General features: G+C 31.3%; 1 protein-coding gene across 1 annotated transcript in view; it reads left to right on the forward strand.

Moving 5' to 3' along the window:
• The window catches only part of LOC118193461 (transformation/transcription domain-associated protein-like), a 313501-nt gene that overhangs the window by 128003 nt on the left and 168633 nt on the right, over positions 1-16865 (forward strand). The window contains exons 30-34 of the mRNA XM_085816144.1: positions 3050-3190; positions 9758-9896; positions 10438-10633; positions 12515-12807; positions 15268-15516. Coding sequence (XP_085672270.1) covers positions 3050-3190; positions 9758-9896; positions 10438-10633; positions 12515-12807; positions 15268-15516 — 1018 coding nt within the window. The remainder of the gene's footprint in view (positions 1-3049; positions 3191-9757; positions 9897-10437; positions 10634-12514; positions 12808-15267; positions 15517-16865) is intronic.

Genomic DNA, 16865 nt, shown 5'->3' on the forward strand with positions numbered 1-16865 from the left:
TTTTATTTTTCAGGTTTTTGCCTAAAAAATTTTCTGTGAGTTTTATTTTATTTTTTAAAATTTCTTTTTGTATTTTTTTGTAGTTCTGGGGTTTTGAAAGCATGTGGGGAAAAGGTCTGAACATTTGAGAGCCACTTAAATGTTGTTTTAAATTGGAAATCTGACTCAAGAATTATAATTTAGAGTCTCAATTGATTCAGAGGAATAAAACATGTATTCAGAACTCATTAATCAACTTGGTTTAAAGCTTCAAAACACTTTTCCCTTACAAGTTCTGTTTGAAACATTAAACAAAGGAGATTAATACATACTTTTTGTTTATTATTATATGTTGTATTATTTTGTATTATCTTCAGTATTGTATATGTATTTGAAGTTTTACTTTACTTGTTCTTCTTTTTGGGTTATGACTTTAACTGAGAAAAAATTGCTAGGGCCCTCCTAGGGTTTAAATTATATACAGTTGTTTAAGCTCTGACTTTTTTTTAATACTTATATATATATATTATTATTATTATTAGGGGCACAACTCCGATCCTCCCAGCCGACAGTTTGATCAAATGTGTGTGAATATATATAATATATAAAATATCTGTATTTAAATTAAACATTGTGAAACAGTGTTAAGTTGAAGTAAATGTGAGTGGATCTTTTAATTCCTACTATTGACTGAGGAGGTGTAAATCTCTTCTATATAGTTTATCGCTATGCAGAAATGCTGGCTTATAATGAATGCTGAAGATTTCTGTAAGCACCATGAAATTAATATCTTCAAATAGGAGTGTACCTGTTTTGATGTTTACTTGCAAAACATTTCATTATAAAGTACGTTAGAAGTCTATAAATGTCTAAGTATATCGACTAATTTATAAAGGTACTAAGTATTCCTGGGTGATTCTAATAGGAAAATGTACCATCATCATCATGTGACAGTTTTATTACATATGTGCAATTCAAATGGAGCATCTTTTTTTTTTTTTTTTTTTTTTTTTTTTTTTTTTTTTTTTTTAATGATTCAAGACACAAAAGCTTTGGATTTATTAAATGTAGGGGAATACTAAAAAATTATGTATCTGAGAGTGAAAAGACCTTTATTGAGGGCTGTTTCTGTTACACATGTAATCAAAAGATTTTGTCTGGCTTTTCATTTTATATGTCAAAGGAAGGACAAATAAGTTTCAGATGCTTTAAGAATCATAAATTAAACTAAATTAAATCATTTTATTTTCTTGATGTTTTTCATGTGCAAATTCCAAAAATGATTAAAAAATTACAGAAGAGCTGTTAACATGCACTTATTCTTTTAATGATTTCAAATTGTACTTCCTTGTATAAAGTATTATTGTAATTGTGAGAAACTTTGGGTATCACATTTCAAGGAAAATATCCATTTTGACCACTCTTGAATCCATTTGCACAATTTTTTTTGCATTACATCTCTACATACAGAAAGAATAAAGGACCAGTTTTCCTTGAATGGATTATAAAATGGATTCAGAAGAGATTTTTTTTTTTTGTGACATCTGTCCATGCATATGTATGTATCTCACATAACCCATAAATGATTAGCCATAGAATGTTGAAATTTTGTATGGGGGATTTTTGTAACTTTTCTTTGCAATATGCTGCACTAAACTTTTATACATATATATTTATAGATATGTATCCACCCTTTTAGTCAGCTTAGTTGAAGTTTTAATTCTTATATGTTGGTAAATTGTTCATCTTTGTTTTAAAAGTGATTGGATTGTGTTGTTCTTATATTCCAGTTTAGGTTTTTATGCCTTTAGATAATCTGCATGCAATAATTGTAATTATCAACAATGTAAAACTGTAAGTTTCACTTGTTTATGTTTGAAACTCTTAGTAGTATAATGAATTAAGTCAGGTGGTGTCCTTTTGATAGTGGGACCAAAAGTTGACTTTTAAATTCTTTGCACTGGAAATTTTTCCTTCCTGCCTTCATAGGGATTAAATTGCTTGTTTTGGCTTAGAAACTCTTAATTTTGATTGCACAAATTGTTTTTTAAACTGTTTTTAATTGTGTTTGAAGTTTGAGGTTTCTCTGTATTTTACAATTTTTAATGAAGATGTTCTGAGTTTTTATGTACTTTTGCCTTATCACGAAATGAGAACTTAATTTATTGAATGAGAAATATATTTCTTATGAAATTTGATAAAGTAGGTTTAAATAAAGTGCAAGAAAAAATGTGTATAATTAATGGGTAGTACAAGGAAGGCATATTGTTTCCAAATCAGATTTTTAATTATTAGACAAATAAGTTGAACTCTGTATCAAGAATGAAGAAGTCATAGTAATTATTAGCATCAATAGAAGTATATCTATTCATAGTAGAGAAATATTCATATGAATATTGAATGCTATGTTTATAATAGAAAAATAATCATATGAATATGAGTAATAAATAATGGTATAAATCTGTAGTTATTGAAAGTTTGTGAAGTGAAAGAATTGTTAAAACTCTTTGTCTGAACAGTTTTGCTTTGAATTATCCCTAATTAATATTAGAATATTTACCAAACAAAGTGTTGATATTAAATATAGTAAATTTAGTCTACTTGTCAAATTCACGGATATAAAGTTTTCAATTAGTTTGGAAGTTAGTTGACCCAAATGTTGAAATATAGAGCTTGAATTGGTGTTTACTTGATAAGTTGAATTTTTAATTAATGTTATTTTAAACCTTTTCTCTACAGTTTTGTTTGTTCAAGTTGAAATATATATTGGTTTTGAAAATTGATTAAACATGTAAAAATTGTACGTTAGATTTTTATTGTATAAAAAATATTTCAGAATTCTAGTTGATGTTTTTAGTATAAAGATAAAATTTTAGAAATGTTTTAAGATTTTATTTTTATTTATAATTCAAAATAGCTTTTTGTGTTTTTAATGTAAAAGTGTTTCATTATGTAAAATACTTGAAATTAAAAAAAAAAAACATTATGAATAATATTTTATAATTATTATTGTACTCCTCTGCATTACCCTTTCATTTAATAAATCTAATAACTTGCTTTTGTTTATTAGTTGCAAAGCTATTGAATTATTTTTCAAAAAGGGATCATGGAAATGGAAGTATGAGAATCTGTTATATTATATGAAAACATTACTATTCATAATTGCAGATTTGTCTTCTCAGATTTCAGGTCTTACGATTAGTACTGCGAGGTATGTATTTCTTGTATATGGTAATAATTAACAGTTAAATAATGTAAATGAAATTTATAGTTCTTAAAGGTTTAGGTTAAAATTCAGTTAACCTAAGTGAGTGTATGTATTTTATAATTTTTTATATAGTGTGGTAAACTCAGGATATTTGATATACATTCTCCTTCAAATACTATGAAGCAAATAGGTTTTGAGTTATAATATTTAAAACATACAAAGTACAGATATAAAATTATGTAGTGATATTGATAATAGGATGATTTATTGTAGTTTGCAGTGCTTGAACACGTTGCACTTCTGGGAAAAAATTGTATTATTTTACAAAAATCATTGGTATGATGAAGAAAGATTATAAAAGCTTTTCATAAAAATAATTGGAAAAAAATACTACTTTTCAAGTGTAATAGAAAAATAATCAAGTAGGAATACAAGCTTATACCTCCTTTTCAGGCTGTTAATCAAGGATTCAGACCCTTGAATTGGGAGCAAAACCTGTATATGCTAAAACTTACATTGCAGCATATTCAGTGATCTTTGAAGGAGGCCGGAGCCATTTGTTAAATTCTGTTATTTTCAAGTGGTTGACATTGCTGCTTTTATTACAGTTGCTCTTAGCTAATCCTTTGCATAATCTTCACTAGATTAAATTAAAAAAGTATGTAATCTGTTTATGTTCAAATTGTATGCCATATGGAGTATTTGGTAAGTCCTATATGCATTCTGTGAGAATTTAAATTTGGCAAAACAGCAATTTTATGTTGCACATAAATTTTAATCAAAACTCTATTGATTTTAAGGACAAACAATCATGGGTCGCTGTTCATCAAATTCAGAAGCAAAAAAATTCTGGAAAGAAGAGAGGAGTGAGGCCCATATTTATACCAAAAACACAAAGAGTTGAACAAAGCTAACACGAGCATATTGCCATCTGCCCTGGGATTCAGTTGGTGAATTGGATATCCTTTAAGGTTTTCATAGTTAATAGTTTAAAAAAAAAAAAAAAGGAAAGAAAAGAAAAAGTATCTTGTTTAGATAATGGCATAAGTCCATTCGATTTCTTCCTAAAGTTTTTCAAATTCTCATATCTTAATTTTATTGTTTCATTTGTGTTTCTCTAGATAGGTATACTATGCTGGTATTTGTTGTGCTCCAAGTTTTGTCCAAACACTGACATCACTCATCCGTTCTTTGCAGAATTTTTTTTGCTTCTGAGGAAAAAAAACCTGTGCCTGTTCGCCCTTGAAATTGATAAGAATTTTGATTAAAGTATATGCCTACTGCAGTACCGAAGGGCTTGGGCTCGAATCCTGGAGAAGGCATGGATATTTGTAAATGTGTAGTGTCTTTGTGTCATGAGGGCCACATGACAAGCTGAAAGTCCTCTTATGTGGTTTGGTGGTAGAGTAGAAAGTTGGGAGACCTTCGGACACCCCCCCCCAAGATGCTTTTCCTCAAAATTGGGGTGGAAATAATCTTCTTGAGTTTTTCAAGTCCAACCTTCTTAAGGCTAGGGCAACCATTCTTCCATGAAATACGTGAACAAGACAGAAAAATTTCAGAAAATCCCTCTGTAGACCCTACTAGTAAAAATATTAGGGATATTTCCAGTGAATAACTGGCAGCTTATCAAAATTCTTTACATGTAATTAACCATCTGCTTTCCTTCTAGAAGTTCATTACCTCCAGTGCCTGTTAATATGCATACTTCAATCTCTAATATAATACTTAAAATGTTAAGTGGAAAGACAAAATGTCTTGCTGATCATGCTGAATTTTAGCAAAGAAAGATATGAATGCAGGAATTCTCAGAAATTAAACCCTTCCCCTCAGAGCAGCTGGGGGGGATGAAGCTATGCAGAGCATTTATTATTTTTTTATTTTATTTTTAGATTGCTGAATTTAAAAAAATTCTTAAATTAAAAAAAATTCTTTTAATAAATTAAGAGAAATCAAAATGATATTTTAAAACAAATTCATTTTTAATAAATTAGAAAAAGAAATATACTTTCTGCTTCTATAATGACATGTTTTGAAAGCATGTGTGTCACATTTCACATTAATATCCTGAATTATTTACAATTTTGTCAGATTTTTCCTTCCCGTTAGTTTTCAGTATTTTTAAAATGAGATCACAGTCACCGCTGCTATAATGATTATTCAGTTCCCCTTCTGAAATTATCACTTTATACTAAATAGTTGCATTAATCTCCCCTTTCATTACTGTGTGATATGTTAGAAAATCTCATTTTGTTGTCATTTAAGTGTTTTTTAGACAAAATTTAAAATTAGAATTATGATAAAAACAAAGCAATATGAAAAAGATTATTTAAGTATATAATAAAATGTATTGAACACTAAATAGTCAATTTTATATCACGATGGCAACTTGCTGAATAGGCTGAAATACTGATTGATTTATAGAAATTGTAAGCAAAGTTTGTTTGGAGGAATAATAATATTGATACTTTCTTCACTTTAAAATTGGACAGACAAAAAAGTGAATGTTGTACTTTTACAGCAGGCCACATTATGAAAGCCTGAATCTTTCAAAATTCCTAATTTGATTATAATGTTCAATTATATTGAGCTTCTGGTGCTAAAAATATATCAAGCAAAACCATATATAAAGTGGAAAAAAAAGTTGGAAAGTATATTGTTACGAATTTGGTATTTAAAAAGTTAATGTTAGTTCAATTATAAATTAAAATGGTTTTATTTCTCGCGCAGTGCAGCGCGTGACGAATATTAAAAGAAAGCTAAGCCGGAAAATTGAAATTACAAGAGCGCGTGCATTAAATAAATAAATATCTCTTTTTGATTTCGAGAAAGTACTGGAAAATTCTAGCGCGTGATTTTAAAATCTTATAAAAGGAGGAAAACATCTCAGTTTGTAGTTAGTAGTTGCTTAGTTTGTTGTTGTTTAGAAAACTACTGTTGTTGATTGTAGCGAATTCGCAGATTAGCGTTCTTTAGCTGTTTTGAATTACGTTCTATTGGACATTTGAGTAGTTAAAAAAAAACTACTGTGAGATATTGTAATACTGCGTGATAATTTGAGAAAATTTAAGCATTTTTGTTGTGATAATAATAAATTTTTGTTCATTTTTCATCGGACTTGTGCATTCATTTCATAACGAACCCGTACACACGCAACAATTTTTGGTGTCAGGAGTGGGGTTTGAATGCCAATAAGAAGAGCGATGGAAGAGCAATTAAGGCAGTTAATATCAGCCTTTGCCTCATTTAAAGAAGAAATTAAAGAGGAAATGAAATTGGGCCAGGAATCCGTTAAGGACGAAATGAAAGCCGTTCAAGCTGGTCAAGAAGAAATGAAAAGAGAAATTACTTGCATAATAGAAACTAAATTTGAAGCTATGGAAGGCAGAATTGACGCAGTTGAAAATAAAGTTGGACATATTGAAGAAAAAGTTTCTTCCGTAAAAGATCATATTGAAGAAAGAGTTTCTTCGGTGAAAGAAGAAATAGAAGAAAGAGTTTCTTCTGTAAAAGAACATATAGAAGGGAGAGTTTCTGCTGTGGAGGAACGAATTGAAGGAAGAGTTTGTGCCGTCCAACACCAAATCGAACAACAAATTGATGAGAGAGTTTCTGCAGTTGCCAAAGAAATGGATACTTTAAAGAAATTCGTAGCGTCGGCAGGGAGCAGGAGTGATGATTTTAAATTCTTACCAATGCCTGCTCGTCCATCTCTGAAGCTATCCACATATGATGGGAAGACATCCTGGCAAATGTATAAAACACAATTTTCTATCGTTTCAGGTGCGAATGGATGGGATTCCCAAACTAAGGCCTGTCATCTCGCCGCTTCTCTGAGAGCAGACGCAGCGGATATCCTTCAGACTCTTCCCGAAAACAAAAGGTTAGATTTCGAAGCTCTGTCCGGCGCCTTGGAGTTGCGCTTTGGGGAGAAGTGTTTAAAAGACTACAGCAGGCTCCAATTAAAATCTCGTCAACAGAAGCCTACCGAAACACTTCAGGAGCTCGCCGCGGATGTTGGAAGGCTGTCCCATCTCGCCTTTTCGGAATGCCCGACAGAAACAAGGCAAATCCTGTCCTTGCAATACTTTATCGACGGCATCCGAGATACTGAAATACAGAAAGCACTGCGAATGGCAGATGTAAAGGATGTAAAAAGCGCTCTGTTGTACGCCGTAAAATTGGAGGCAGCCCAGCAAGCAACTCTTAGGGATCGCTACCCAGTCAGAGCTGTTCGAGTCCACGACCCAGGGGACCAATTGATGGCTCGTTTAGATGTTTTATCCAGACAAGTCGATGCTTTGATACGGAGTAGCAGTGAGAACAAAGTGGCTGTAAGATGTTGGAGATGTGGTTCTGAAGGTCACCTACGATGGCATTGCAGAACACCCCAGGGCACGGATAATGAAACGGATGAGTTGACAATACCAGTGAATGCTTTAAGACGGAATAGTGGTGAAACAAAACCGAAACTAAAGTGCTGGAATTGCGGTGTTGAAGGCCACCTACGAAGGAACTGCAGAACTCCCCAGAGCACGGAAAATAAGGCATACGATTTAAACAGACAATTAAATGCCACGGGAAGGAAAAGGACTGACAAGAAACCAAAGTGCTGGAACTGTGGAGCTGAAGGCCACGTACGAAAGAATTGCAGAACACCCCAGGGTACGAAAATTGAGAAAATTTCTGAGCAACGACGCAGGAAACAAATTAATGACCATATCAAGGAACGGAGGTTGCCAGATAATGAAAAACCCTGTTTTAAAGCGCTTAAGATCTCTATAGTGAGTGGCAACAATAACGGACTGTCCATCAATGGGAATATCGATGGAGTTCCTTGCAATATGATCATTGACACAGGAGCTAATGTTACCATCATTAGGAAAGATTTAGCTGAACAGTTTAAAGATAAACTTATTTGGACGCCATCCTGTGTTACCCTTCAGATTGCGTCTGGTGAAAAGATCGACATAGCTGGGAAGTTAAACGTGAAAATCACATTTGGAAGTGCCGCCTACCATCACACGGCATATGTGGCGGATATTACAGATCCATGCATACTCGGATTGGACTTTTTAAGGAAATACAATTTTTCCTTAGACTTGAAAAACAACAAACTGCTTTCAGGATCTGAAGACATGACTATCCATCCTAAGAAGGGATCCTCACCTGGAAATGCCGACGCTTTGTCCGAAAGAACCAGCTCGAGAAACAGCCGAAATCATGCTAGGGTCGAAAAGAAACACCAGACTACCAGCTATTCTCCATCTCAGATGCTCTTCGGTCGAGACCTTCGTCTGCCTTGTGACCGCCTGTTTCATCGCCGTACGGATGCGCCTTCATCGCCTGAGGAACACATCCAAGATGTCAAGGCCCGTTTTGAAGTGATGCACCGTTCCGCACGAAAACGAGTGAACTTGGCGACGGAGAAAGTGAAGACCAGATACAACGCGAGAGCTACTGGACATAGATTCAACAAAAGAGACAAGGTGTGGTTGTGGAACCCGATTTGGCGAAAAGGAGCCAGGCCTGAATTACAGTCACCTTCGGATGGTCCATATACAGTCCTGAAGAGACTGAATGACGTCATGATCCGTAAGTGTTCGAACTCTAAACCTAAAGTCGTTCATTACGACATGTTAGCTCACTACAATGGCCATAGTACATAATGTAAATAATTGTAAATAGTATAAGACCATGGTCCATTTTGTTTTTAAATGTGTATTTGATTTGTATTTGATAACATTTGATTTGTTTTATGTATTGCATTTATTGTTCATGTTGTTTATTATTGTAATGTAATGCTTATTAATGCATTTATGCCACATTTGTAAGTTTAGCTTCCTGTCCAGGGATTGTACTGCCCGGGACGTGCAGTCCTTGGAAAGGGGGCAATGTTACGAATTTGGTATTTAAAAAGCTAATGTTAGTTCAATTATAAATTAAAATGGTTTTATTTCTCGCGCAGTGCAGCGCGTGACGAATATTAAAAGAAAGCTAAGCCGGAAAATTGAAATTACAAGAGCGCGTGCATTAAATAAATAAATATCTCTTTTTGATTTCGAGAAAGTACTGGAAAATTCTAGCGCGTGATTTTAAAATCTTATAAAAGGAGGAAAACATCTCAGTTTGTAGTTAGTAGTTGCTTAGTTTGTTGTTGTTTGTTGATAATTTGAGAAAATTTAAGCATTTTTGTTGTGATAATAATAAATTTTTGTTCATTCTTTTTTTTATCGGACTTGTGCATTCATTTCATAACGAACCCGTACGCACGCAACAATATGATCTCCATTTGTATGGTCTATAATGAATCACTATAAAATAGTCTCATTATTTTCATAAATTATAAAAAATATATATTTATTTCTAAAAATTTCAACATTTTCATTGATAAAATCATGAAAAACTGCTATTTCATCATAGAATGAATTTATTTATTATTATTACCACTATAACAAGAATACTTCATCCACTGTTGATATTGCTTTAAAAAGAACATATTTATGTGTATTTGTATGTTTATAGAGATTCTGAAGAATTGCTAAAAATTAATTTTGTTTATTGTTACAGAATTATTCTTGAAACAATACTTGCAGCATCTTACCAGCCAAATGAAGAACTAATACATATTCGAAACAAAGCTTTATTTGATATTGAGGAGGAACTCATTAAACAAATGATGTCTGCAAATGAATGTGTGAGGTTTCAAGTATGTAATATGTGGATAGTTTTTTATTCATTTGTTTATGCGTACAAAACAATATTTATTCATTTGTTTATGTGTATTTTTGCTTCTCATGTTTGTTAAACCATGTTTATTACATTTAAAATGGATATCTACTGTTGTGAAATCTTTATGTACTTGTGTTGCCTTTTTATGTGAAAAAAAGCTCTGATGACTGCAATTTTTGCATATTATTATTGTATATTAATAAATATGATAATGTAAATTTTTATTAATTTAAAAGAATATGCATTAACAAAAACATTTGAAAAGTACGTTTTGGATGAATTCTGATATGAATTCACTAATCTGAATGTGTCTTCTTTCTCTCTATCCTTTTCTCTTAAATTTCATTTTAACTTACCAAGATTAAACTATTGAACAAAATTTAAATGTTTTTGCTGACAATATTGTTTTTAATTTATGAGTTCTTGTATATTATTTTTATCCTTCTCTCCTTAAACATGCTTGTTTAAGATTTTATTTACTTGCTTTAGTTTTTTTTTACAATTTTCTTTCATTCCAGGTTTTCCAATCATTGAAAATTATATCAGCTGTAGCACAGAAAAGTCTTGAAGATATAGTAAAACCTCATAGGAGATGTCTTGCAAATCAGTTGCCTCCTACTGAAAATTTTGGAAATTTGCCAATAAACTATCTTACTGGCTTACTTGAAGGTTTTTCCTTTTGCATGACTGTAGATCCAAGTCTTTTGAATATCGGTAAGCTTTTCTCAGTTCGTTTAAGAACTTCTAGTTATATATTATTCCTCTGAAAGTTTATTAATTTTAAGGTAAAACAAAAAAGCAATGCCAACTTTCTTGTATATTTCTTATCTTAAATAATCTGAATTGCATGCAACCATACGTAATTATATTCAAAATGTTCGCTGAATATAGCAAAAATAGTATATTAAGTGCATGCTGGCTCATCATGAATGATGTGAAACATACTTGAATCATACACAAACTACAAATGGGCAATCATGTGGACTGCTCAAAAATTCATTCAAGTAGGAAAATATAGAAATTTGAACAATTCTAATGATGGAAGCATTGTTGATGTAAGAGGGTTCAAATTATATATAATATGGCAGTTTCAAATTATATATAATATGGCATATACGATTTCAAATTTTGCTTAGCATTTTCAAGTTGAGATGAATTTAATTTTTAACGAATTTGTTGTAAACAATTTTACAGAAATGTTGCAATAAAATCAAAAATGTAACATTTAAAAAAAATCAATCTTGCTTTACATGTCAAACAGAGAAATATTTAAAATGACAAGAAGTTATTTATAAATATTACATATTGTTTATTTTGACAGGGCCTAAAATTTTGAGAGCTAATTTTTTAAAAACTACTTTTGCAATTTTTACAAAATATGCACTTTAGCATAATTTTAGTCGTAGAGTCAAAATATGGAAAAAAAAATGGGTTTGTGATTTCAGAAAAAGTCTGAATTTATGTCAGAATATCTATGTTAGAACAATGCTATATATAAATCTAATATATATAAAGTCATGTTTCTCAGACATGAAAAACATAAGCTAAATTTTGTGAATTAGCCCAGTAGGACGAGAGATATACAGGGTATAGCATAAATGTTGTGACAAACTTCTAGGCGAGCTAGGGCACATCATAAAGATTAAGAATTGTATACCTGGAAGTGTCAGGGGTAAGTGGTAGCAGAGGTAGAAGATAGGAAAAGAGGCAAGAGTGATTAATTTGAAACATTTATTGGACATGAATACAAATGGTGTACAACAGGTTAAATGTTACAACAGATCTTGAAGTTTGTATCATCAGATGTCAGACATGCCTGACACTGATGGACCATTTGAATGCCGCGAATTATTTGATCTTTCTGGAGTAAGTTCTTCCCGATTTGCTTGGTGGTGTTTCACCAAATGTGAGGCGCAACATGTGATTCCAACATGATCGGGCCCCTGTTCATTTTGGACTGGATATTCATAGCCATTTGAACAAATCATTCCCACATTGATGGATTGGGCTTGGTATATCGATTCCCTGACCGCCATGTTCACCAGATTTATCAAGCCTTGGTTGGTTTTTGTGGAAAGCCATGAAAAGTATATCACGATCCTATTGTGTCTGAAACGGATCTTGTGGTAAGACTCCCCTGTGCAGTTGCTACACTCAAAGAAACTCCCAAGGTGTTAGAACATGTCCGACAATAAATGGTCGTCTGTCAGTGTCAGGCATGTTTGGCGTCTGACAGTGCAAAGTTCGAGCATCTGTTGTAACATTCAAGCTGTCGTACACCATTTGTATCCATGTCCAATAAATGTTTTAAATTAATCACTCTTGTTTCTTTTCCCATTTTCTACCTCTGCCACCACTTACCCCTTACATTTCCGGGCATGGGTTCCTATGCAATTCTTAATCTTCATGATGTGCCATACGTTCCTTAGAAGTTTGTTGCAAAATTTACAGTACATCCTGTAGAACTGTCCCTCCTGTTTTTGTGCAAGGTGTGTATCTGTATTTTCAGTTTTTTTGTTTATTTAATTATTATTAAATTGATTGCATTATAGTTTTACTTATGTCTGATACATTTTTTTTCTTTTTTTTTTTTAGATATGCATAATCCAGATCATGAAAGGTTTTTTAGAAGCCTCATTTCATTTTGTTCCAGTGGTTATTCACTTCAATCATTGCCATACTATAAACCATATAACTCCTATGTAAAACAGTATGCTGCTGCTTTACAGGCATTAAATGCATTTTTTAATATCCAAATTGAATATCAGAAAACTATTTTTCGTATTTTATTTGAAGCACTTAAATCTGATTTGCCAGACGTGTGTACTGCTGCATATGAGTGTATGGAAAAAATAGCAGAAAATGAGAGCTGTAATATTCTGAGTATGGTAAGAAATGTTTTTTTTTTTTTTTTTTTTTTTTAATACAATAGTTGTAAATTAAAAATTAAGAAATGTATTATTGTTATTGAAAATTTAACAAATTTAACAGTCTCCAAAATCATAATTAAAAGCTGTAAACATAGGTTAAAAATTTCAGATGAATAAATAAATTTTCATTAATAGCATAGCGTGCAATCTACATATTTTAATTATTTATTTATTTAAAGTAAAAATAGCATTCCAAATGACAATTAGAAGAGAGTTCAGGAACAGGAATCAATGGTAATTTTTATAAATTTGCAGTATTAGTTCAGCTGCAGAAATGAAAATGATGAAAAAGGAGCCTGTGCTCAGCAATATCAAAAACAGAAATTTCAAAACTACAAAATTTGAAATGATTTCATCAAAAGTAAAACATAGGTACTGATGCCATATGATGATGAACAATGAAAGGTACGAAATTTTCTCTTTAAAAAGAGCAGTACAGGATAATGAAGAAAAGATTCTGTTGGTGTCAGAGTTTAAGATGGTATTTCCGCAAAGGATGCCTGAGTTTCAAAAAAAATTCTGCAACTGAAAAATTATTTACAGCTTGAATGGCCTAAACAATTAGCTATTAAGGATTTTCATATGTGGGAGAAGAAGTGAAAAAATTTATCGAGAAATTACGAATGGAGAATCGGGTACTTTATAAGACCACTTGCTGACAGTGAAAACAGCAATATTAAGGAAGAAGATAAAGTGCCTTACAAAAAAATACAGAAATTGTGGAAAAAGGGCACAGGAATTATCTGGTTCTGTAATGGTGATTGACTAGATGAAGAAGAGGGCACTTTTTGACATTCATTGAAAAAACTTTGTGCAGTTGACCTCAAAATTTGAGTTGCATTAGTCATTGTCTTAAGCAAAAATCATCAGTCCTTTAAAAAATAATTATATTATGTACCTACTTATTAAGCTAAGATAAAAGTCCTTTAAATTAACATTTGTTTCAATTTCCCTGTTAATTGCAACAATATTTAGGTATGTTTACATTATACATACTTTTTTAATTTGAATTATACTTAACACATTTTTTCCATAGACATTTGACTTTGTGGTATGTTATTTTGCCATACACGTAATGTGTTAAGGATGAAACCCCCATGTTCATGAAGGGTTTATTGTATGTTTTTAAAGCAGGTATAATGCAGAGCTTTGCAATTGATTTAGCCAATCATTATTGGCTGTGAAATTTTTGAAGATCTGTTTCTTAAACTATTGGAGATGATAATTCTTATTGTAAAATTATGAACTTCAATAAAATAGTGACTGCTTAGAAGTTCAAGAAAGGGAGGGGAAAAAAACGTTCCTCATAATGTCTATTTTGTTATTGCCAAAATTGTAAGAAAATTGGATTTATGGACAAAATATGTGTAAAAATTCATTTATTGGCCCAAAATATAGTGCATATATAAAAAAGAGAGAGAATTATAAAAATTACGATTACCCCTTCAATGCTCCCCCACGCACACTCACACAAACTAGTATAAGTAGTAAATGCATTTTCCATAGCTTGACGTTTCATATGTATTACACATCTTGAAATTTTTAGATGCAAATTAATATTTCAACTCCGTATGATATATTTTAAAACAGAGTACTATTTGAAGTCCCATATTACAGTTCTGGCAATAATATCTCATAGTCTCTGCAAATATTGTCAGAATCACCTATTTTCAGTCCACAGAAAAATTTAAAAATGTAAACTATATTAATTTTCTGCAATAAGCTAATGAAAGTATAATCATTTTTCTGAAAGCTTAAATAAAATTTTACTATAGAATGCTCAAATAAAGCGTGCATTTTACAATAAAGTATGAAAGAAAACAAAAACTGAGAAAGTTTGTTCTGCGGATTGGTAATGCCAATATGGCATATACGAATCAACGAATGAACGATATACGAACGATAACGATATAGGAATCAAAAAGTAAGCTAGATTACATTATACATGATAATCAGAAGCATGAGCTTTGAAAATGTGATTTATGAGCCATTATGGGCAAATCATGCTGTGCACAAAAATTGTTAGCCTAACAGGTTAAATTTTACTCTGAAAATTGTATTCACAGGCAAGCTACTTTAGTAAAACTTCTTCAAAGCTTAGAAAACCAGATTTTTTTTTTTTTTTTTAAGTGTAAAATAGCCCATTTCTTTACAAAATATACAAACTTTTCCCCCTTCAATATCTAAAAAATTTCAGTAACATTTTGATATTTAATTTCAAGTAGAAAATGCCTTAGTAATTTGAAGAGGTCATTGTTACGATTTCTACGCAGCAGAAACTGTTGTGTAATAATTTTCTGCATGAAAAAAGATATTATGCATGTTATCTGATATATCTCTGCGGTATACATGAATTGTTTTATTTTTTATTTGCTATTCTTAATCATATTGTCCTATTCTAAAATAATGCCTTTGCAGGTGTTGGATTGTGTCTCCACTCTCCTTCAAGCCGATGAAGGACAGACTCTCAAAATCTCACATATTAATGTCTTAGGTTACTTGTTAAAGTTATTTAGAAAACATTTTTCTGAAGATCTTCATCTATGGTTGTATAAAACCTTCAAAAAGTGGTTGAGAAGTCTTTCTTCAACATTTAAAGAAAGTAATACTATTGAATCATTAAACATGCTGAAGATGTGCTCAGATATGCTGACTGTGTTTCATTTTGTAAGTATAAAGTTTATTATTAATGCTTAAATATGTCTAGAAAAATGTAAATGTATATATTAATGTTTTATTTTCAGTGATACCTCAAATGCCATCCATGTCAGAGTGATGTATGTTACGCTGGGCATTGTTTCTCTTAGATTGCTATAGAACTAGTTTAAATCTGTCTTCAGACTTACTGCAAAACTACAAAATGAAATAAATAAACATATAAAAATGAAAAAAAATTACTCATCATAAAATCCATTGAAAATGATGAATTATATAACAAAAATAAAAATAATACTAATGTTTGAAAGTTCTGGAAATTTGTTAATACATCAGTTATGAAAATTATACACATATTTGCAGTCTGACAAGAATTGTAAAAAGTATTATTTGGGCAATTTTCTGCTCCCACCCCTTTTTTAATGTGCAACGCTGCCACTTCAGATAAAAAGGAAAGAAATTTTGTTCCTTCATAACTTTGCTCGTAAATCATATGATCTTTTTTGATTATCTGCACTCTCTTTCTGAAGTTGGTGACGCTAATATGCAAAAGAGAGCAGGCTTCTTCAAAATTTTGGTGTAATAAGAATTCCATAAAAAGGCAGACAGCCAATAAATTATTTAAAAAACAAGTAACACGGGTAACAAAAAATTTATCCTTTTCAAGAAATCCTTATGTATTTTTTATTTTTGTTCACGATTTTACTTGTGTACACAGCAATCTTCTCTTTTTTTTTTTTTTTAAATAATCAGAGCGAATTTGGCATTCTGCATGCTGTTGTTCTCCTTTGTTCATAGTGATCTATTTTTGCTAAAAAGGCATCGCAGAATTCCACAGATTTAGTCACCCTCATTCTGACACTTTGCTTGCATTCTTATGCATTACTTAATAAATTGCATTTCCATAAAATTAAATTGTTTAAGATGTACAACTTTATGAAATGTGAATTTATGCATTCTGTACTTGGGCTAATGGCCATATTTCTGAAAAAATGCAATGCTTTCATTTGTATAAGCTGCCAAACTACGCTATCCCATTATGATTCCTTACACTGAAAAATAAAGAGTAATCAGAAAAATGACCACTGAATTTGGGCCTTGCACATATTTGCATATCTTGTATCATAAATTTCGGATTGCTACATTACTTTTTTTTTTTTTTTTTTTACATACTGCAATGCTTCATGAATTGTTTTCAGAGGATATGCAGATAATCAGTAGGAACCCTCAAAAATGTTTATTTGCAGTTATAACTGCTTGACTTATATTTTTGGATGAATTAAGAAATTTTTCCTTCTCTTTGCCTCATTCCCTTTGCTTTTTTTTTTTTTTTTTTAAATTTTATTTTGTATACCAGAAGA

This window comes from Stegodyphus dumicola, chromosome 4 (genome assembly GCF_044657685.1).
Source record: "Stegodyphus dumicola isolate Sdum_Otavi_A_Nest chromosome 4, ASM4465768v1".
Classification (NCBI taxonomy): Eukaryota; Metazoa; Arthropoda; class Arachnida; order Araneae; family Eresidae; genus Stegodyphus; species Stegodyphus dumicola.